Source organism: Dasypus novemcinctus, chromosome 23 (genome assembly GCF_030445035.2).
Source record: "Dasypus novemcinctus isolate mDasNov1 chromosome 23, mDasNov1.1.hap2, whole genome shotgun sequence".
Lineage (NCBI taxonomy): Eukaryota > Metazoa > Chordata > Mammalia > Cingulata > Dasypodidae > Dasypus > Dasypus novemcinctus.
In genome coordinates, this window is record NC_080695.1 from 56,977,408 (window position 1) to 56,991,174 (window position 13,767).

General features: G+C 37.8%; 1 protein-coding gene across 40 annotated transcripts in view; it reads left to right on the plus strand.

The window, feature by feature from the left end:
- Positions 1-13,767, plus strand: part of MARF1 (meiosis regulator and mRNA stability factor 1) — a 41,093-nt gene that overhangs the window by 10,710 nt on the left and 16,616 nt on the right. For 5 of the 40 annotated variants that reach the window (XM_012530414.4, XM_004471871.4, XM_023582624.2 and 2 more), the window contains 12 exons: positions 533-650; positions 1,287-1,459; positions 4,490-4,918; positions 5,115-5,272; positions 5,362-5,520; positions 6,586-6,778; positions 7,466-7,644; positions 8,881-8,961; positions 10,631-10,867; positions 10,999-11,118; positions 11,904-12,079; positions 13,494-13,714. In XM_012530414.4, the coding sequence (XP_012385868.1) occupies positions 533-650; positions 1,287-1,459; positions 4,490-4,918; positions 5,115-5,272; positions 5,362-5,520; positions 6,586-6,778; positions 7,466-7,644; positions 8,881-8,961; positions 10,631-10,867; positions 10,999-11,118; positions 11,904-12,079; positions 13,494-13,714 (2,244 nt within the window). The remainder of the gene's footprint in view (positions 1-532; positions 651-1,286; positions 1,460-4,489; positions 4,919-5,114; positions 5,273-5,361; positions 5,521-6,585; positions 6,779-7,465; positions 7,645-8,880; positions 8,962-10,630; positions 10,868-10,998; positions 11,119-11,903; positions 12,080-13,493; positions 13,715-13,767) is intronic. The other 35 variants (XM_004471873.3, XM_058286393.2, XM_058286404.2 and 32 more) reach the window with 11 other exon arrangements.

The window sequence follows — 13,767 nt, forward strand, 5'->3', positions numbered from 1 at the left end:
TAAACCTTTCCTTGCTTTGGAGACTGCTATATGGGAGCCTGATAGTTTTAACTGGGGCAAATGTAATTTAGCTCCCTTAGGGGCAGATACCCCTTCTCTCCCCACTGCCAACCCCAGACCCCAAAAGCCCTAGGTGATGTATGGCATAGACAAATGACATAAAATATAACTCCACTTCTTACCTTATATCAAATCTCTGCCATCTCTAACTTGTTTGCACAAGATGTTAATGAGGGCAAATTTAACTGCTTCAAATTTGTCTTTTTCTCCACCTCTTTTTCAAAAGGGGGCGGCATGGATGACTTACAAAAAACAGATTAGAGAAGAGAGCAGGAGTAACAAGGGGCCCAGTTCATTCATATGGAGAAACAGTTTTGAAATTATTGGAATATTTTTGTTTCCCATTCCTAAGTGGCAATAATAATAATAAAAGATTTCCTCTCAAGGATTACCTATTAAAATGTGGGCAGAATGTGTAGCAATTTTCTAACCTCAGGTGTTGCTCATTGACCTTTATTGTAAATTAATGCAGGTAACCGTTGCCCATATCAATGCTACTGCAAAGAATGCTGCTGATGATAAACTCCGACAGAGTCTTCGCAGGTTTGCAAATACTCACACTGCTCCAGCCACTGTGGTTCTTGTGTCAAGTAAGTGTAGAAACATCTGCTAGTTCAAGTTAAACTCACTGTATAAGATTTGTCATAGAAGGAAAAGACATGTTAAAGTAAGTTGGTCCCAAAGAGGCTGAAATACACAGGACATGTTTATTCTTATTTTTTGAGAACTGTTTAGAATAAAAAATAGGTCTACATGGATTTCTATAATTTCTCCTTGGAACTTGAGTAAGGATTCTCGTGGGGACAGATTTATTAAAGAAAATGTTGTGATCATTTTTCATATTTTGTTTCCATTTTTCTGGTTTTTTTTTTCTTTTTTTAAAAATTGTTTTTTAAAAAATTGTTATTTTAAAACCCTGGACCCAGTATTGCTAATTTATAAAATCCATGGTCAGTTGTTTCTAAATTTGAGGACACAAATTTAATATTAATATTTGCTCCTTTTTAATATCAGAAGTAACATATATCCTGAGATTCCATACAGATAGTGGTAAAATAGTCTGTACCTGTTAATTCTGATATGAAATATGTTTCTGTTCTAAAAAGTAGGGGAAAGCAACTTTGATACAATCTGGCCATCCCTTCCTTCTTTGAGGGTAAAGGTAGAGTTGTCTGCCTATATCAAGTGTTTCTAATGTTTGGGGGTGGACTGTACCTTTCTTTCAGCTGATGTCAATTTTGCCTTGGAACTTAGTGACCTGAGACACAGGCATGGTTTCCACATAATTTTGGTCCATAAAAACCAAGCCTCAGAAGCACTGCTGCATCATGCTAATGAGCTGATAAGATTCGAAGAGTTCATTTCTGACTTGCCCCCCAGGTTACCACTAAAAATGCCAGTAAGTGGGTTTGCATTATTTTTGCCATATTCTGATATTAGATTTTGGAGGCTGAGAGACAGCCCTTAACAAGGGGGTGACCAAGCCCAGGTGAGGCTGCTCTTTGTAGGAGACCAGCAGATTTTGAAATGAGGTTTAGAAGGCTCTAGTTCTTCTTTCACCAACATATAGAGATTGATGTGTGTGGATTTTGCTTTTATTTTCTCAAAATATTGTAGGGAATTGACTTTTAGGTTTACTTTACCAATAGCTATTCCAGAACTAGTAGTAATTGAAATAATAGAAGAAAAGTTGCTCTTTTTATTTTCAAGTATAATGGGTTAAAATATGGTGATGATTTGTACATACTCGTGTAGTTGGAGTAGAATAAGCAGACTAATTGTATACTTTTTTCAGCATTGAATCCTTAATCTCTAGCAGGCTTCTGAGCCCATGGCTTCCAAAGTTGCAGCCCCTGGTGGTGTGCAGGAGCACAATTAGGAGAATGGTTATTGCTGCACATGTAGCATGTTCTTAAGATCAGGAGAATGTGAGCACATTTCCAGCAGGGGGAGAATTTCTGATAGACTTGATTTGGATAAGAATGTTTCCTTCAGTGCTGAGCTGGATAAACTGTTGGGAGAATGTATATGTAACTCTTAAAGAGCTAGTGATAATGGAGAGGAGCAGTCAAGTGGATGATCCTGAAGAGTGGACAATCCCACACGTAAATGCAGTTTAACATATAATAATTAACTTTTGTGTCACAGAAGCACCCTGGAAATGATCTCATCCAATGTCCTCATTTTAGGGAGGAGAAAGTCAGCACTTAGGCAGGGGCTGTTCACATTTTTTGTTCCATGGACCCCTTTGCCAGTCAGGTGAAAACCACAGACCTCTTATTAAGTCTACCCTATACTGTGCATTAATTAATAAATATGTCACACCTGCACCAACATGTTCCCACAAGAATAATGTTTTTTTGAATTAAAGCTCACGGAATCACGGACCCCTGCTTAAGAACCCTGGCTTAGAGGAAGTAAAGTAGATTGTTGGGGGTCATGCAAAGCTTTACTGTAGTAGAGCAGAGACTGGACTCCAGGGCTCCTGCTAGTCCTGCTGCATTCCCCGATATCAAGCGAACCCAGAGTCTGGTCCCAGATTAAAAAGTGCTAAGGACAATCCACAGTTGGGGATACCAGAGTCTTGCCCAAGGAATAAAATATGAAGGCCCTACCTCAGTTTTTTGAGCCTTTTCTTCAACTTTGTTATTGTTCACATTTTTAGCCTTTGGGCTAGAGCTGCATTTCCTCCTATTTGCTTCTGTTTGGCACTCACTTTTTCTAACCTCAATATCCTTTAAATCAAATGTAATATTTTACTTGAGTGCTTTCCCACTTCTGAGATCCTTATTGCTTATGGTAAAAAAAAACTAATTTAAAAAAAGAGACATGCTTATTCAGAACATATAGTCTTGCCAGATTTGTTTATCTCATTCATTAGGGAGATAATTTATGATATTTTCCTCTTCTTCTTTTGTGTTCTTCAGTGTCCCTTTAATTTTAATAAATTAAACATACATTTATACTGCCTGGGTTTAATAGGAAGAGTGTTGATTTTGTGGATGATTGGTCAGTGCCTTTCAAATAAAAAGAAAGCCTCTAATTAGAAAGTTTCATGATCATTGTAAAAAAAAAAAAAAGCATTGTTTAGGAAAATGGAAAGTGAAACCCCAAATTCCCACCCTCCAGAGGTAACCACTGTGAACAATTTGGTATTGTCCCCGAGATTTTAAAAAATGTATTATTATTTTAAACAAAATAGTGTCGTATATATATAGTGTTCTATGGGTTTTTAAAAAAATTAATGATATCATATCTTGGATATCTTTCCATGTTAATAGATGTTAATTTTATCTTTAAAACATTTTAAAAACCGAATGGCGGTTTGAAACATACTGGTATGGCTGGTTTTTCATTTATTTAGCCATTCTACCTATTACTGGACATTTTGTTTATATCCAGTTTTTTTACTACCTCCAACAATGTAATTCATGTCTTCTTTGGGCTCCTGGGCTGATAGTCAATAGGATAAATTCCACAGCATGGAAGTTCTGGGTCAGAATTTTACTAACTAGATCCAAATTGCCCTCCAGAAAAGCTGTACTAATTTACACTCTTAACAGTAAATGAGAGTGTTTTAAGGATTTGCCAGTCTGATGGTTGAAAAATGGTATCTTTTTATAGTTTGTCTTTTTATTAATTATTAGCAAAGTTGCAAAATATCCCTTTATTATTATTGCTGTTGATTTGATATTTCTGTAAATAGTTCACATTCTTTGCTCATTCTTAGTGATTTCTTTTATAGTTTATGGATTCAATCCTTTTCAAAATTGTCTCAGGTTTTCTTCTAGTATTTTTATAGTTTTGTTTCTTAATACAGACATTTTAATTCATCTGGAAGGATTATGGCCACCCACTGCTGTTTTCAATACCCACTGCTACCTAGCATTCCTAGGCTGATTACTGGCAACCTATTGTAACTGGAAAGGCTCTAACTATACCAAATATCATTCAACAGCCCCTCTGAATAATAAAATAGACTTTTTAAAAACAATTCTGTCAAGGTAAAATTTATATAACATAAAATTGACCTGTTTTCAGTGTACAGTTCAATAATGTTAGTAAATTTACAGAATTATACAGCCAGTTGTAGAATATTTTCTTCAGCCCAAAAGATCCCATGAGCCAGTTTATAGTTAATAATACCCCCAGGCAACCACTAATAATTCAATCTCTATATATTTGCTTTTTCTAGACATTTCATAGAAATGGGAGCATACAATATGTGGACTTTTGTGCCTAACATATTCTTTTAAAAAGCATTCAGTCCTCTTGTCAATACTAAATAAGTTTACCTTCTCCCATCTATATCATTTATTCCCTCCCTTCCCCACTTGTCAACAAGGTTGGAGAGCACTTGTATTTCTCCTTATTTTGTAATTGAATGTACACCCTTGAGTTAACCTAACACCTTTTTCCTCTGTATTAGCAGTGCCACACTCTGCTCTATGTTTATAACCTACCAGCAAATAAAGATGGCAAGAGCATCAGCAACAGGCTCAGACGCCTGTCCGATAATTGTGGTGGGAAAGTGCTGAGTATCACAGGCTGCAGTGCAATCCTCCGCTTCATAAACCAGGATAGTGCAGAACGGGCTCAGAAGCGAATGGAAAATGAAGATGTCTTTGGTAATAGGATCATTGTGTCATTTACTCCAAAAAATAGAGAACTCTGTGAAACAAAGAGTTCAAATGCAATTGCTGATAAAGTGAAGTCTCCCAAAAAACTTAAGAATCCAAAATTGTGCCTCATCAAAGATGCAAGTGAACAATCTTCCAGTGCCAAAGCCATGCCTGGAAAAGGGTCGCAGGCAAATTATGGATCTGCTACCAAAAATGCAAATGTTAAAAGTTTACAGGTAATTTTGATACCTCTTGCTTTCTGAAGTTTATGGTAGGTTTGGTTTCTTTGTTTCTGGTTTTATGTGCTCGCTTGCTTTTGTTGTGTCCTTTTTTATTTTGATGATACTCACAGTTTAGTGTTTTCTGTATAGAGTCTTACACATGTTGGGTACTTATATTTTAAATCCCCCCACTACAATTGTTTCTTTTAAGGAGCTGTGCCGCATGGAGTCAAAGACTGGTAATAGAAACAGTGAGCACCAGCAAGATAATATGAGGCTGGTAGCATCTCCTCACAGTAATTCAAGTGCTGCAGTGCCTACATCTAAAAACTTGGGGATGGCAGAATCAGTTTACAAGAATAATCAGAAGTATGTTAAGTTACTCTTTTTTTTCATAGTTGCAAATTTAGTCTGAAGGAAAACAAATGACCATTTCCCCTCTACTTTTCTTCTATTAGAAAAGAGAACCTCAGTGCCCGAAGTGTTACCAGTTCTCCTGTAGAGAAAAAAGATAAAGAGGAGACTGTGTTCCAAGTCAGTTACCCATCTGCTTTTAGCAAGTTGATTGCTTCAAGACAGGTCGGTCCTTTGCTCACAACTCAGGCTTGGTCTTCTCGGTAAGTCCAGCTTCTTGACCATTGGAGTGGTTATGTGCGTTAGAAAGGATTGCAAAATGGTATGTTTTTTAAAAAAGAATTGAAGCAATAGAGAGCTGTGTAAAGTAAAGAAAGAGAAGTCCTCTCTGCCTCCTATGCTTTTTAGTACTTTTTTCTCCTGCTTTTCTTTTGTAAACATTTTGGGGCAGTGCTCAATAACATTACTCCCACCTCTGTGTGGAAATCTTGATAAGCAGAGTTCCAAGAGATAAGCCTGTCTTGGAGTTTCTGGGCACTGATGGAAGGCACATCAGATGTCCTTATGATTGCCTCATCACTCAGCTTCATGTGCAAACCAGACATGCATCAGTTATTCCTACTAATATGGTAATTATATGAAGCTTTCTGAAAAGTAAGGGTTCTCTGTAAACCACCATAATTATCTATATAACACTTACCTTACCCATGCTTTCTAAACTTACACCAAGTTATTCTTGCAAGTCTTAAAACACAGAAGGAGCCATCAGGCCATGTTGCACCCCCATGAGGTCCTCCTAGCAATATGTTTGTTCTGCTTAGTTGGTGAAGAATCACCATGGAAAGTGACTCGACCTGTGAAATCACATCTAAGAGTTCATGTAAAGGTTTTCCCTGTGTGATGGAGGACTACCGTACTTGAGCAAGATTATTTAGTTTTTTCAGAACCAAAGAAGAGGTTAAATGACTTAAATTCATATAACAAGCTTATTTCCTGAGAATAAGTGCCAAAGTGGAAAGTTAATTCATTAAGACTCCCTGCAGTTTCTTCCTTTAGCCTTAGGTGAATACAATGAAAGAATATTCGATATTAAATAATGTATTGGTTGTTAATAAAGAGGTCAGCAGATAATAAGTGTTTGATAGGAACTTTTGACAATAAATGTAAATCAGTGTATGTTTAAGATAAAAACTTTAGGAAACCAAATTTTGGTTTGGTTGTGTTATGGGGAAACTTTCTGTGTATAGCTTTACCCAATGCCTAAATGATATAACCAATAAATAGAATAGCTGTTTTTAAAAAAATAATCTCAATATGTATATTTTAAGCAGGAGTATGTCTCCAAACCTTTTAAACAGAGCATCTCCACTTGCTTTCAACGTTCCAAATTTAAGCAGTAGTGCAGACTGCCCAGACCCATTTGCAAATGGTGCTGACATCCAGATCAGCAATGTAGACTACAGATTGTCCCGGAAGGAGCTGCAGCACCTCATGCAGGAAGCCTTTTCTAGGCATGGCAAGGTAACTTTTGCACTCTTACTTTTGCTTTTGTTTTACCCTTTGATGGGATTTGAGAATTAAATGTGAGGACCTATGAGGACAGTCAGGATGTAAATGTGACCAAACAAGTTTATCCTCTTTCCTTTTTCCCTCTGTTCTGCGCACAGTGGGGTAAAACATCCAGTTTTTAGAACTTGGTCCCAGTGAATAAGAAACCTAGGAGAACAATTGTAATTTAAATGGTAATTTGGAAATAAAACATCGATGGGTTTCAGCTAGCTCTGGTTACTGAAATACAGCACTTGGTTTCTAAAATGTTGACAGCTTTTACTTCTATTTATTGTATCTGATTCAGTTTTTAGGTACAGTTTGCAAAAAAAAAAGTACCTCTATACACCCTTAAAATGCCTGTGCTCCAGGTTTTTGCAGGATCTGGAGTTTCATCATGTGTATTGGCCTCCAGGTTGGCCTTGGAGAGCTGTGGGTGCTAGAGGAGACACAGGCAGCCTTGGCTAGTTTCAGTTCTCTGAAAGCCACCCCATCTTAGCTCACTTAAATTTTCTGGTTATCAGAAGGACAGAGTTCAGACAGGTTTCCCCATGGAAGCACTGAAGTCCACAAATCTTTTCCTTAATGATTCACCTTCAGTTTTAAGATGACAAGGTTCTGTGGTGTCATGGCACTCTGTTTTTCTTGTCACTGCTGTAGGTGAAAAGTGTTGAGCTCAGCCCCCATACAGATTATCAGCTCAAGGCTGTTGTTCAGATGGAAAATTTACAAGAAGCAATCAGTGCAGTGAATAGCCTCCACAGATACAAAATCGGCAGCAAGAAGATCCTGGTCTCACTTGCTACAGGAGCTGCTAATAAATCACTCTCTTTACTAAGGTAAAAAAAAAAAAAAACACACAACAGAACCAGAACACAAGCCATTTGTTTCAGGAAATAATATTTGACCCAGAAACACTTTTAGAAATAATAAAAATAGTTTTTATATCACATTGCCATCCTTCCTATAATGATTACATGTGCAGTAATGTATTTTCTCAATAGTGTTAGAAATAAGCTATTTGACCCTTGTTCAAGTCGTTAATCAAAGGTGAAGTACAGCTTAAACTTGACAGGCACTTGGCTTTAAAATAATACACTGCATATCCAGAACAGACTCTAAAATGAGAAGGTCTTTACAATAAAAGTTTATAAGCCTGAAAAGTCTAAAATATTGCCTTCAATTTTCAGTTGAAGATGAATTTGTCCATGAAGGGTAGATCAGCAAAGCTCTAAGCTCTCAGCTTACAGATATATCTTTAATGTCGAATAGACATCTAGCCTCACAAATCCACATGACTAAATCAAACTTAGGAATCTCTTGGTGATTTTCTTTGGAATAAGCCTCAATTCTTCTTTGATTAATTCCTGAATGTCTGTTTGGATAATCAAGGAACTTTTTTTCCTGAGTTGCACTTCATTGTTAATGCTCTATAAGGTTTTTTTTAAAATTGAAACTCCAGAAAAATCTTATTTTAAAATGTTTTTTTCCCCTTAGAATAAATATAATACTCATTGAAGAATATTTGGAAAGCTCAGAAACATAAAAGAAGTAGGGGAAAATATTCTCCATAATCTCATGGCTGAAAACCCACCCACTCTTAACAGTATGGTGGGTTTTCTTCCTTTAGGTGATTATAGTGGCTTTTTATTTTTTAAACCGTAGTTGAGATCATATTGTATTCAGTTGTGTTTTCTCAACTATGGAAATTCCAGTCACATAAATCTAGCACATGAACCACAGCATGGCAAAAGACAATTCAAGCTTTCTGCTTTTTGCCCTCAATTAGTAACAAGATGTTCCTTCAAATACTGTGAGAATTCAGTGTCTTTCGGGTACACAGATATGGAAAGTCTTTTGAGTGACTGATAAAATTCTAGTGTGTGACTAAATTTTCTTTGCCTTGTCCCTAAAATCCTTTCTTTACATTCTGAAAAATTCTGAAATAGCAGAAACTGGTAAATTTATTTTGAATTCACATTGCGTTAATTTTATGAACTTAGGAACTCTTTTTAAAATATAACTGTAATGCACATAAGATACTCTGTTCTCTAAATTAAAATTTTGTTTTATAGTGCAGAAACAATGTCTATTCTTCAGGATGCTCCTGCCTGTTGCCTGCCTTTGTTTAAATTTACAGATATATATGAAAAAAAGTAAGTTTTTTTTTTTTAATTGATCCAGTCATTATTTATTGCGCACCCCCATACACAAATCTGTGGTAGAAACTCTTAAGGAACTTCCAGCCTAGTAGAGGAGATGAGACAAAGACAAGATGGTGTTCAGATTTTAAATTTTGATTTTAACCTACATTTTAAGTCTTTCTTAATTTTTAGCAAATTTAGATCTTCAGTCCCTAAAACTGTACTTTTATTTTTTTCCAGTTGACTGATGAGTTTTATTATTCATTGTGTAAACCTTCTTAGCACCTTCTAAACGGTTAGCTTTAGGACAAAAGGGACTAGATGTAACTTAACAGCATATCTTCTGTATCTGGCAGTGCTTGGCTCACAGTGCATGAGAGGCTCAGCAGGTGTTAGTGGGATGAATGAATGAGGCACTGTGGAGAGGGAAGAGCTGGGCAAGGCAGAACCCTTGTCCTCAAGGAGCTTAGCATATCGAAGGGAAAAAAGACGTTTACAAATTATTATATAAAACAAGACTGTCATTAAAAGGGGGGAAGGGAGGAGAAAATTCTTTGATGGCACAGAGGAGGGAAAGTCAAGGAGCTTGACCATTATTCCATGGGTAATGGGGAGCCACTGAGTATTTGAGGAATGAGGATGTGGGGAAAGACAGCACTTCAGGAATGTGGGGATGGCTGTAACATCAAGGAGTCCAAGGAAATGGTGTGAGGTTTCAGGATGCAGAGGAGGCTGATGGTGACCTTATAGCCATTGATATCCTGTAGGTGAAATCCAGGAGGGAAGGGGTTGATAGACTGGCTATGAAACAGCAGGAGCAGCTCCTGAGGCACCAGCTTTTGGTGTTAAAGGGAGGACAGGGAGTACAAGACTGAGAATGAGAGCATGAGGGGAATGAACATCTACAGGAGTTGAGTGGGGCAAGGGTAAAGCCGGAGAATAGGAGACTAGTTTGGGTAGATGAGAAATCTGAACTTGTGTCAGGCACTGGAAAGTAACTGTCCAACAGGCCATAATAAGAGCAGCTAAGTTTATTGAGCACTTACTGTGAGCCAAGCCCTGTCCATACATAATCACATTTAATCGTCACATCAACCCTGTGAAGAGGTATTATCATCACCCCATTTTACAAAAGGAAAAACTGAGGCCCAGAGAGGTTAAGTGTCTTGACCAAGGTGACACAGGGTGAGGTTAAATCAAAGTGTGAACTCAAGTCTATCTGCCTCTAGAGCCTGTTTCTTGACACTGTACTATGAGAGATACAAGTGGGGAGGTAGGGGAGTGGTTGAGGAGTTGAGTCTCAGAGGAAGTGCAGGTCATGAGGTTGAGGTGAGTATACTTCTGTGGTAGGAGAGCAGAGACTGTGGGAGATAATGGCAGTGAAGACTTGGAAGTGAAGGGTTGTGAGGTTGAGACAGGTCATATCACATAGCTTCCTGTCTCGGGAAATTAGGTGAGGTCATTTACAGAAACTGGGGGTGCAGATGAACAGCTTGGGCCTTGGCCAGTGGATAAGGTAAAGACCAAAGGTTGTGATACTGTGACAGGCAGTAAGCCAGAGATGACCGGAAGGAGTACCAAGTATCACTGGCTCAATAGTGGGTGAATTTACATTGGTCTTTCTTTATAATCAAAGAAAAAGGTCCTTAAAGAGTCAGTATTTTTCTCTTTTTCCTTTTAGATTTGGACACAAGTTGAATGTGTCAGATTTATATAAATTAACAGATACAGTTGCAATCCGTGAACAAGGAAATGGAAGACTGGTGTGTCTCTTACCCAGTAGTCAAGCCCGGCAAAGTCCTTTGGGGTCTTCCCAGTCACACGATGGTTCCTCAACAAATTGCAGCCCAGTTATATTTGAAGAGTTAGAGTATCACGAACCTGTCTGCAGACAGCATTGTCCCAATAAGGAGTTCAGGTATACTGCCCCCATTTCCCTTTAGAAATAATCTTTTTTGTATAAGGTTATGGAACATTTACTAGAATTAACTTGCAAATGTTTTAGACCACTGAGAAATGTCATCTAAATGTTGGTTCTCTTTTCTGCAGTGAACATGAATTTGATCCAGACTCTTACAAGATTCCTTTTGTGATTCTCTCTTTGAAGACATTTGCACCCCAGGTTCATAGTCTTCTCCAGACACACGAGGGCACTGTACCTTTACTAAGGTGAACCTGTCTGAACCATTGTGAATGTGATGCCTGGGTTCTCCCTTTCATAGAGACTCTGCCCACACTGTCCCCTGTGCAAATGTTAGAGATGTGTGAGTGTGTGCATGTGTGTGTGTGAAAGTGTGTCTGCAGGCATGTGTGCATGTGTGAGTGTCTCTGTGAGCACTTGTGTGTGCATCTGTGTGCACATGTGTAAGCACGTGCTTGAGGTTGGGGCCTCGTCCTAATGATTTTAACTTTGCCATCATTTACAGCATTTCTGAAATGGAGTACATCCACTCAGTATTTCAACAGGAAACTTTGCATTTATGCTAAATTCTGGAAACATAAACACGAATAGGACAATTTTCTGCGGAGAAGAGATGTATTCTAAGTCCTATAATAGAAATATGCACAAGTGCTATGAGAATGTGCACAACCCGAAATACTTCACCTTGTAAATTTCAGAATTTGGGAGGGAAAAGTATTCTTTAAAAATCCATTTAACCACACCAGGGGTCACAGTGGTAGACTGTATATAAAGGCCAAAACAGAAAAAGCGGCCTTAATGCCATCCAAACATTAAAGCAAATGAATAACTGGAGCCCTGTTAAGTACCTTGTTTAACCCCCTTTACTAAAAATTGTCTGGGAATTTCTTTTACCATCAGAACATACCCAAGAGGTAAATGGTGTAGTGTTTGCCTTTCTGTGATCTTAATTTTAATGTTTAAACCCAGATTGTGGATGCTTTGCTTTTCTGTTATTTTAATTAACTTCCCCCACTCCTCACCCCCACTTCAGCTTTCCAGATTGTTATGCTGCAGAGTTTGGTGAACTGGAAGTCGCACATGAAAATCGAGGGGGTGCTCCCTTAGAACATCTCATTACCTGTGTTCCAGGTGTGAACATTGCCACTGCACAGAATGGTGTCAAAGTAGTTAAATGGATTCACAACAAGCCACCACCTCCAAACACTGGTAGGCATTTTGTCCTCTTGCCTTTGACTTGCAGCAGCACAATGCCAAGTGTGAAAGTGCCCATGGCTGCCTCCTTCGATCTTTTAAATACTGCTCTCTAAAATGCTGAGGGTTTTGCAGAATTGAACTTCTTTAAAGTATCAGTATAAATCACATAAGATTTTTAAAACCCAAATTTCACAGTCACAAATCTGTTTAGCTGCCTTAGTTTTGTGAACCTTTTTGGCTTGACAGTTGATTAACCTTTTAAAAAAACTCTTAGTACAGATTTACCTTTGAAATTCTTTTTTTTTTTAATTGAAGCAAAACTCACATAAAATTAACCATTTTAAAGTGTATAATTCAGTGGCCTCTAGTACATGACACTCATTTTGATGAATATTTCTAACTTTAATAAATGTGAAAATAATTTTAACTTCAAATAAGGAACCAGGGAATTGGAACATAGATTTGAGTGAGTTTCTGAGTTACAGGCATCTCCTGAGTTTCAGATGTCTAATTTATAAGTGCCAGATGCTGCTACCTGTGAAGCTTTCATAGACGTACTTCTTGGCTCCTAACACTTCCTCTACCTTTTCCTCCTCACCCCCTCAACTTCCCAACTAGGGTAGGCAGGACAGGGGGTGGGGAAGGTGTGGAGAACCAGGAGGCTCTGCCTGAGTAGGGTTTTTCTTAGAGGAGAAATACTGGTACCCCAGTCTCTCATCCACCCTTTTCCTTTCCCCTCAGACTAAAGCCACTTGAGGTCCCATAGATTATGCTGCTCCCTCCTTTCTCTTGTGTCATGAACCCACAAGTTCCTTCAGCATTTCTATAAATGTTTCCATCTGATTATTTATACTTTTATAATTAAAACTTTTTTTTTAAGGTAAGCACATTAAAGACAAATGCAGATACCTATATCTTACTCAATTTTATTTCTCAGTTTTACAATATGCTCATTTTACAACATTGATCTCATGCTTTTCTGGGCAGTGTTTCAGCTCCACTAAGGGTTAATTAGGCTTTTCTTAGCTACTACCTGATGACTATGTACAATTTTGTTTCTGTGGGAAAGTGTGTTCCATCTGACCAAATTAAAAATGGATCTTTGAAATACAACCAGTTTACATACTGGAAATTCCCTGCGTATTTTCATTACTTCTCTAAGTAACCTATAGTAAATTAGGAATTGCTTTGACTGTTTCACTTGAGAATTAGTGGAAAAGCATTTACCAGTCCATGAATATATTTGACTAGCATGTTGATTATATGGGACATGAGTATAAATAAAAGCTGAGAAATAAAGCAGCTGCTTGATTCAGTCCACTTGGTCATGATCAAGCTCAAGCAAGGTACCCAAATGTTAGTTACCTCTGTTTCAACTCATAGAATCATGCTTATACATTTTCTTTTTTGTTTCTTACATATCTAGACCCTTGGCTTCTGCGTTCTAAAAGTCCTGTAGGTAACCCCCAGCTGATTCAATTCAGTAGAGAAGTGATTGACTTGCTGAAGAGCCAGCCATCCTGTGTCATACCAATTAGTAACTTTATCCCTTCCTATCATCATCATTTTGCAAAGCAGTGCCGAGTCTCAGACTATGGATACTCCAAGCTGATTGAATTATTAGAAGCAGTGCCTCATGTGTTGCAGGTAAGGAACATGAAGGGATTATTTAAAGATGGGAATATTCCTTCATGACTTTG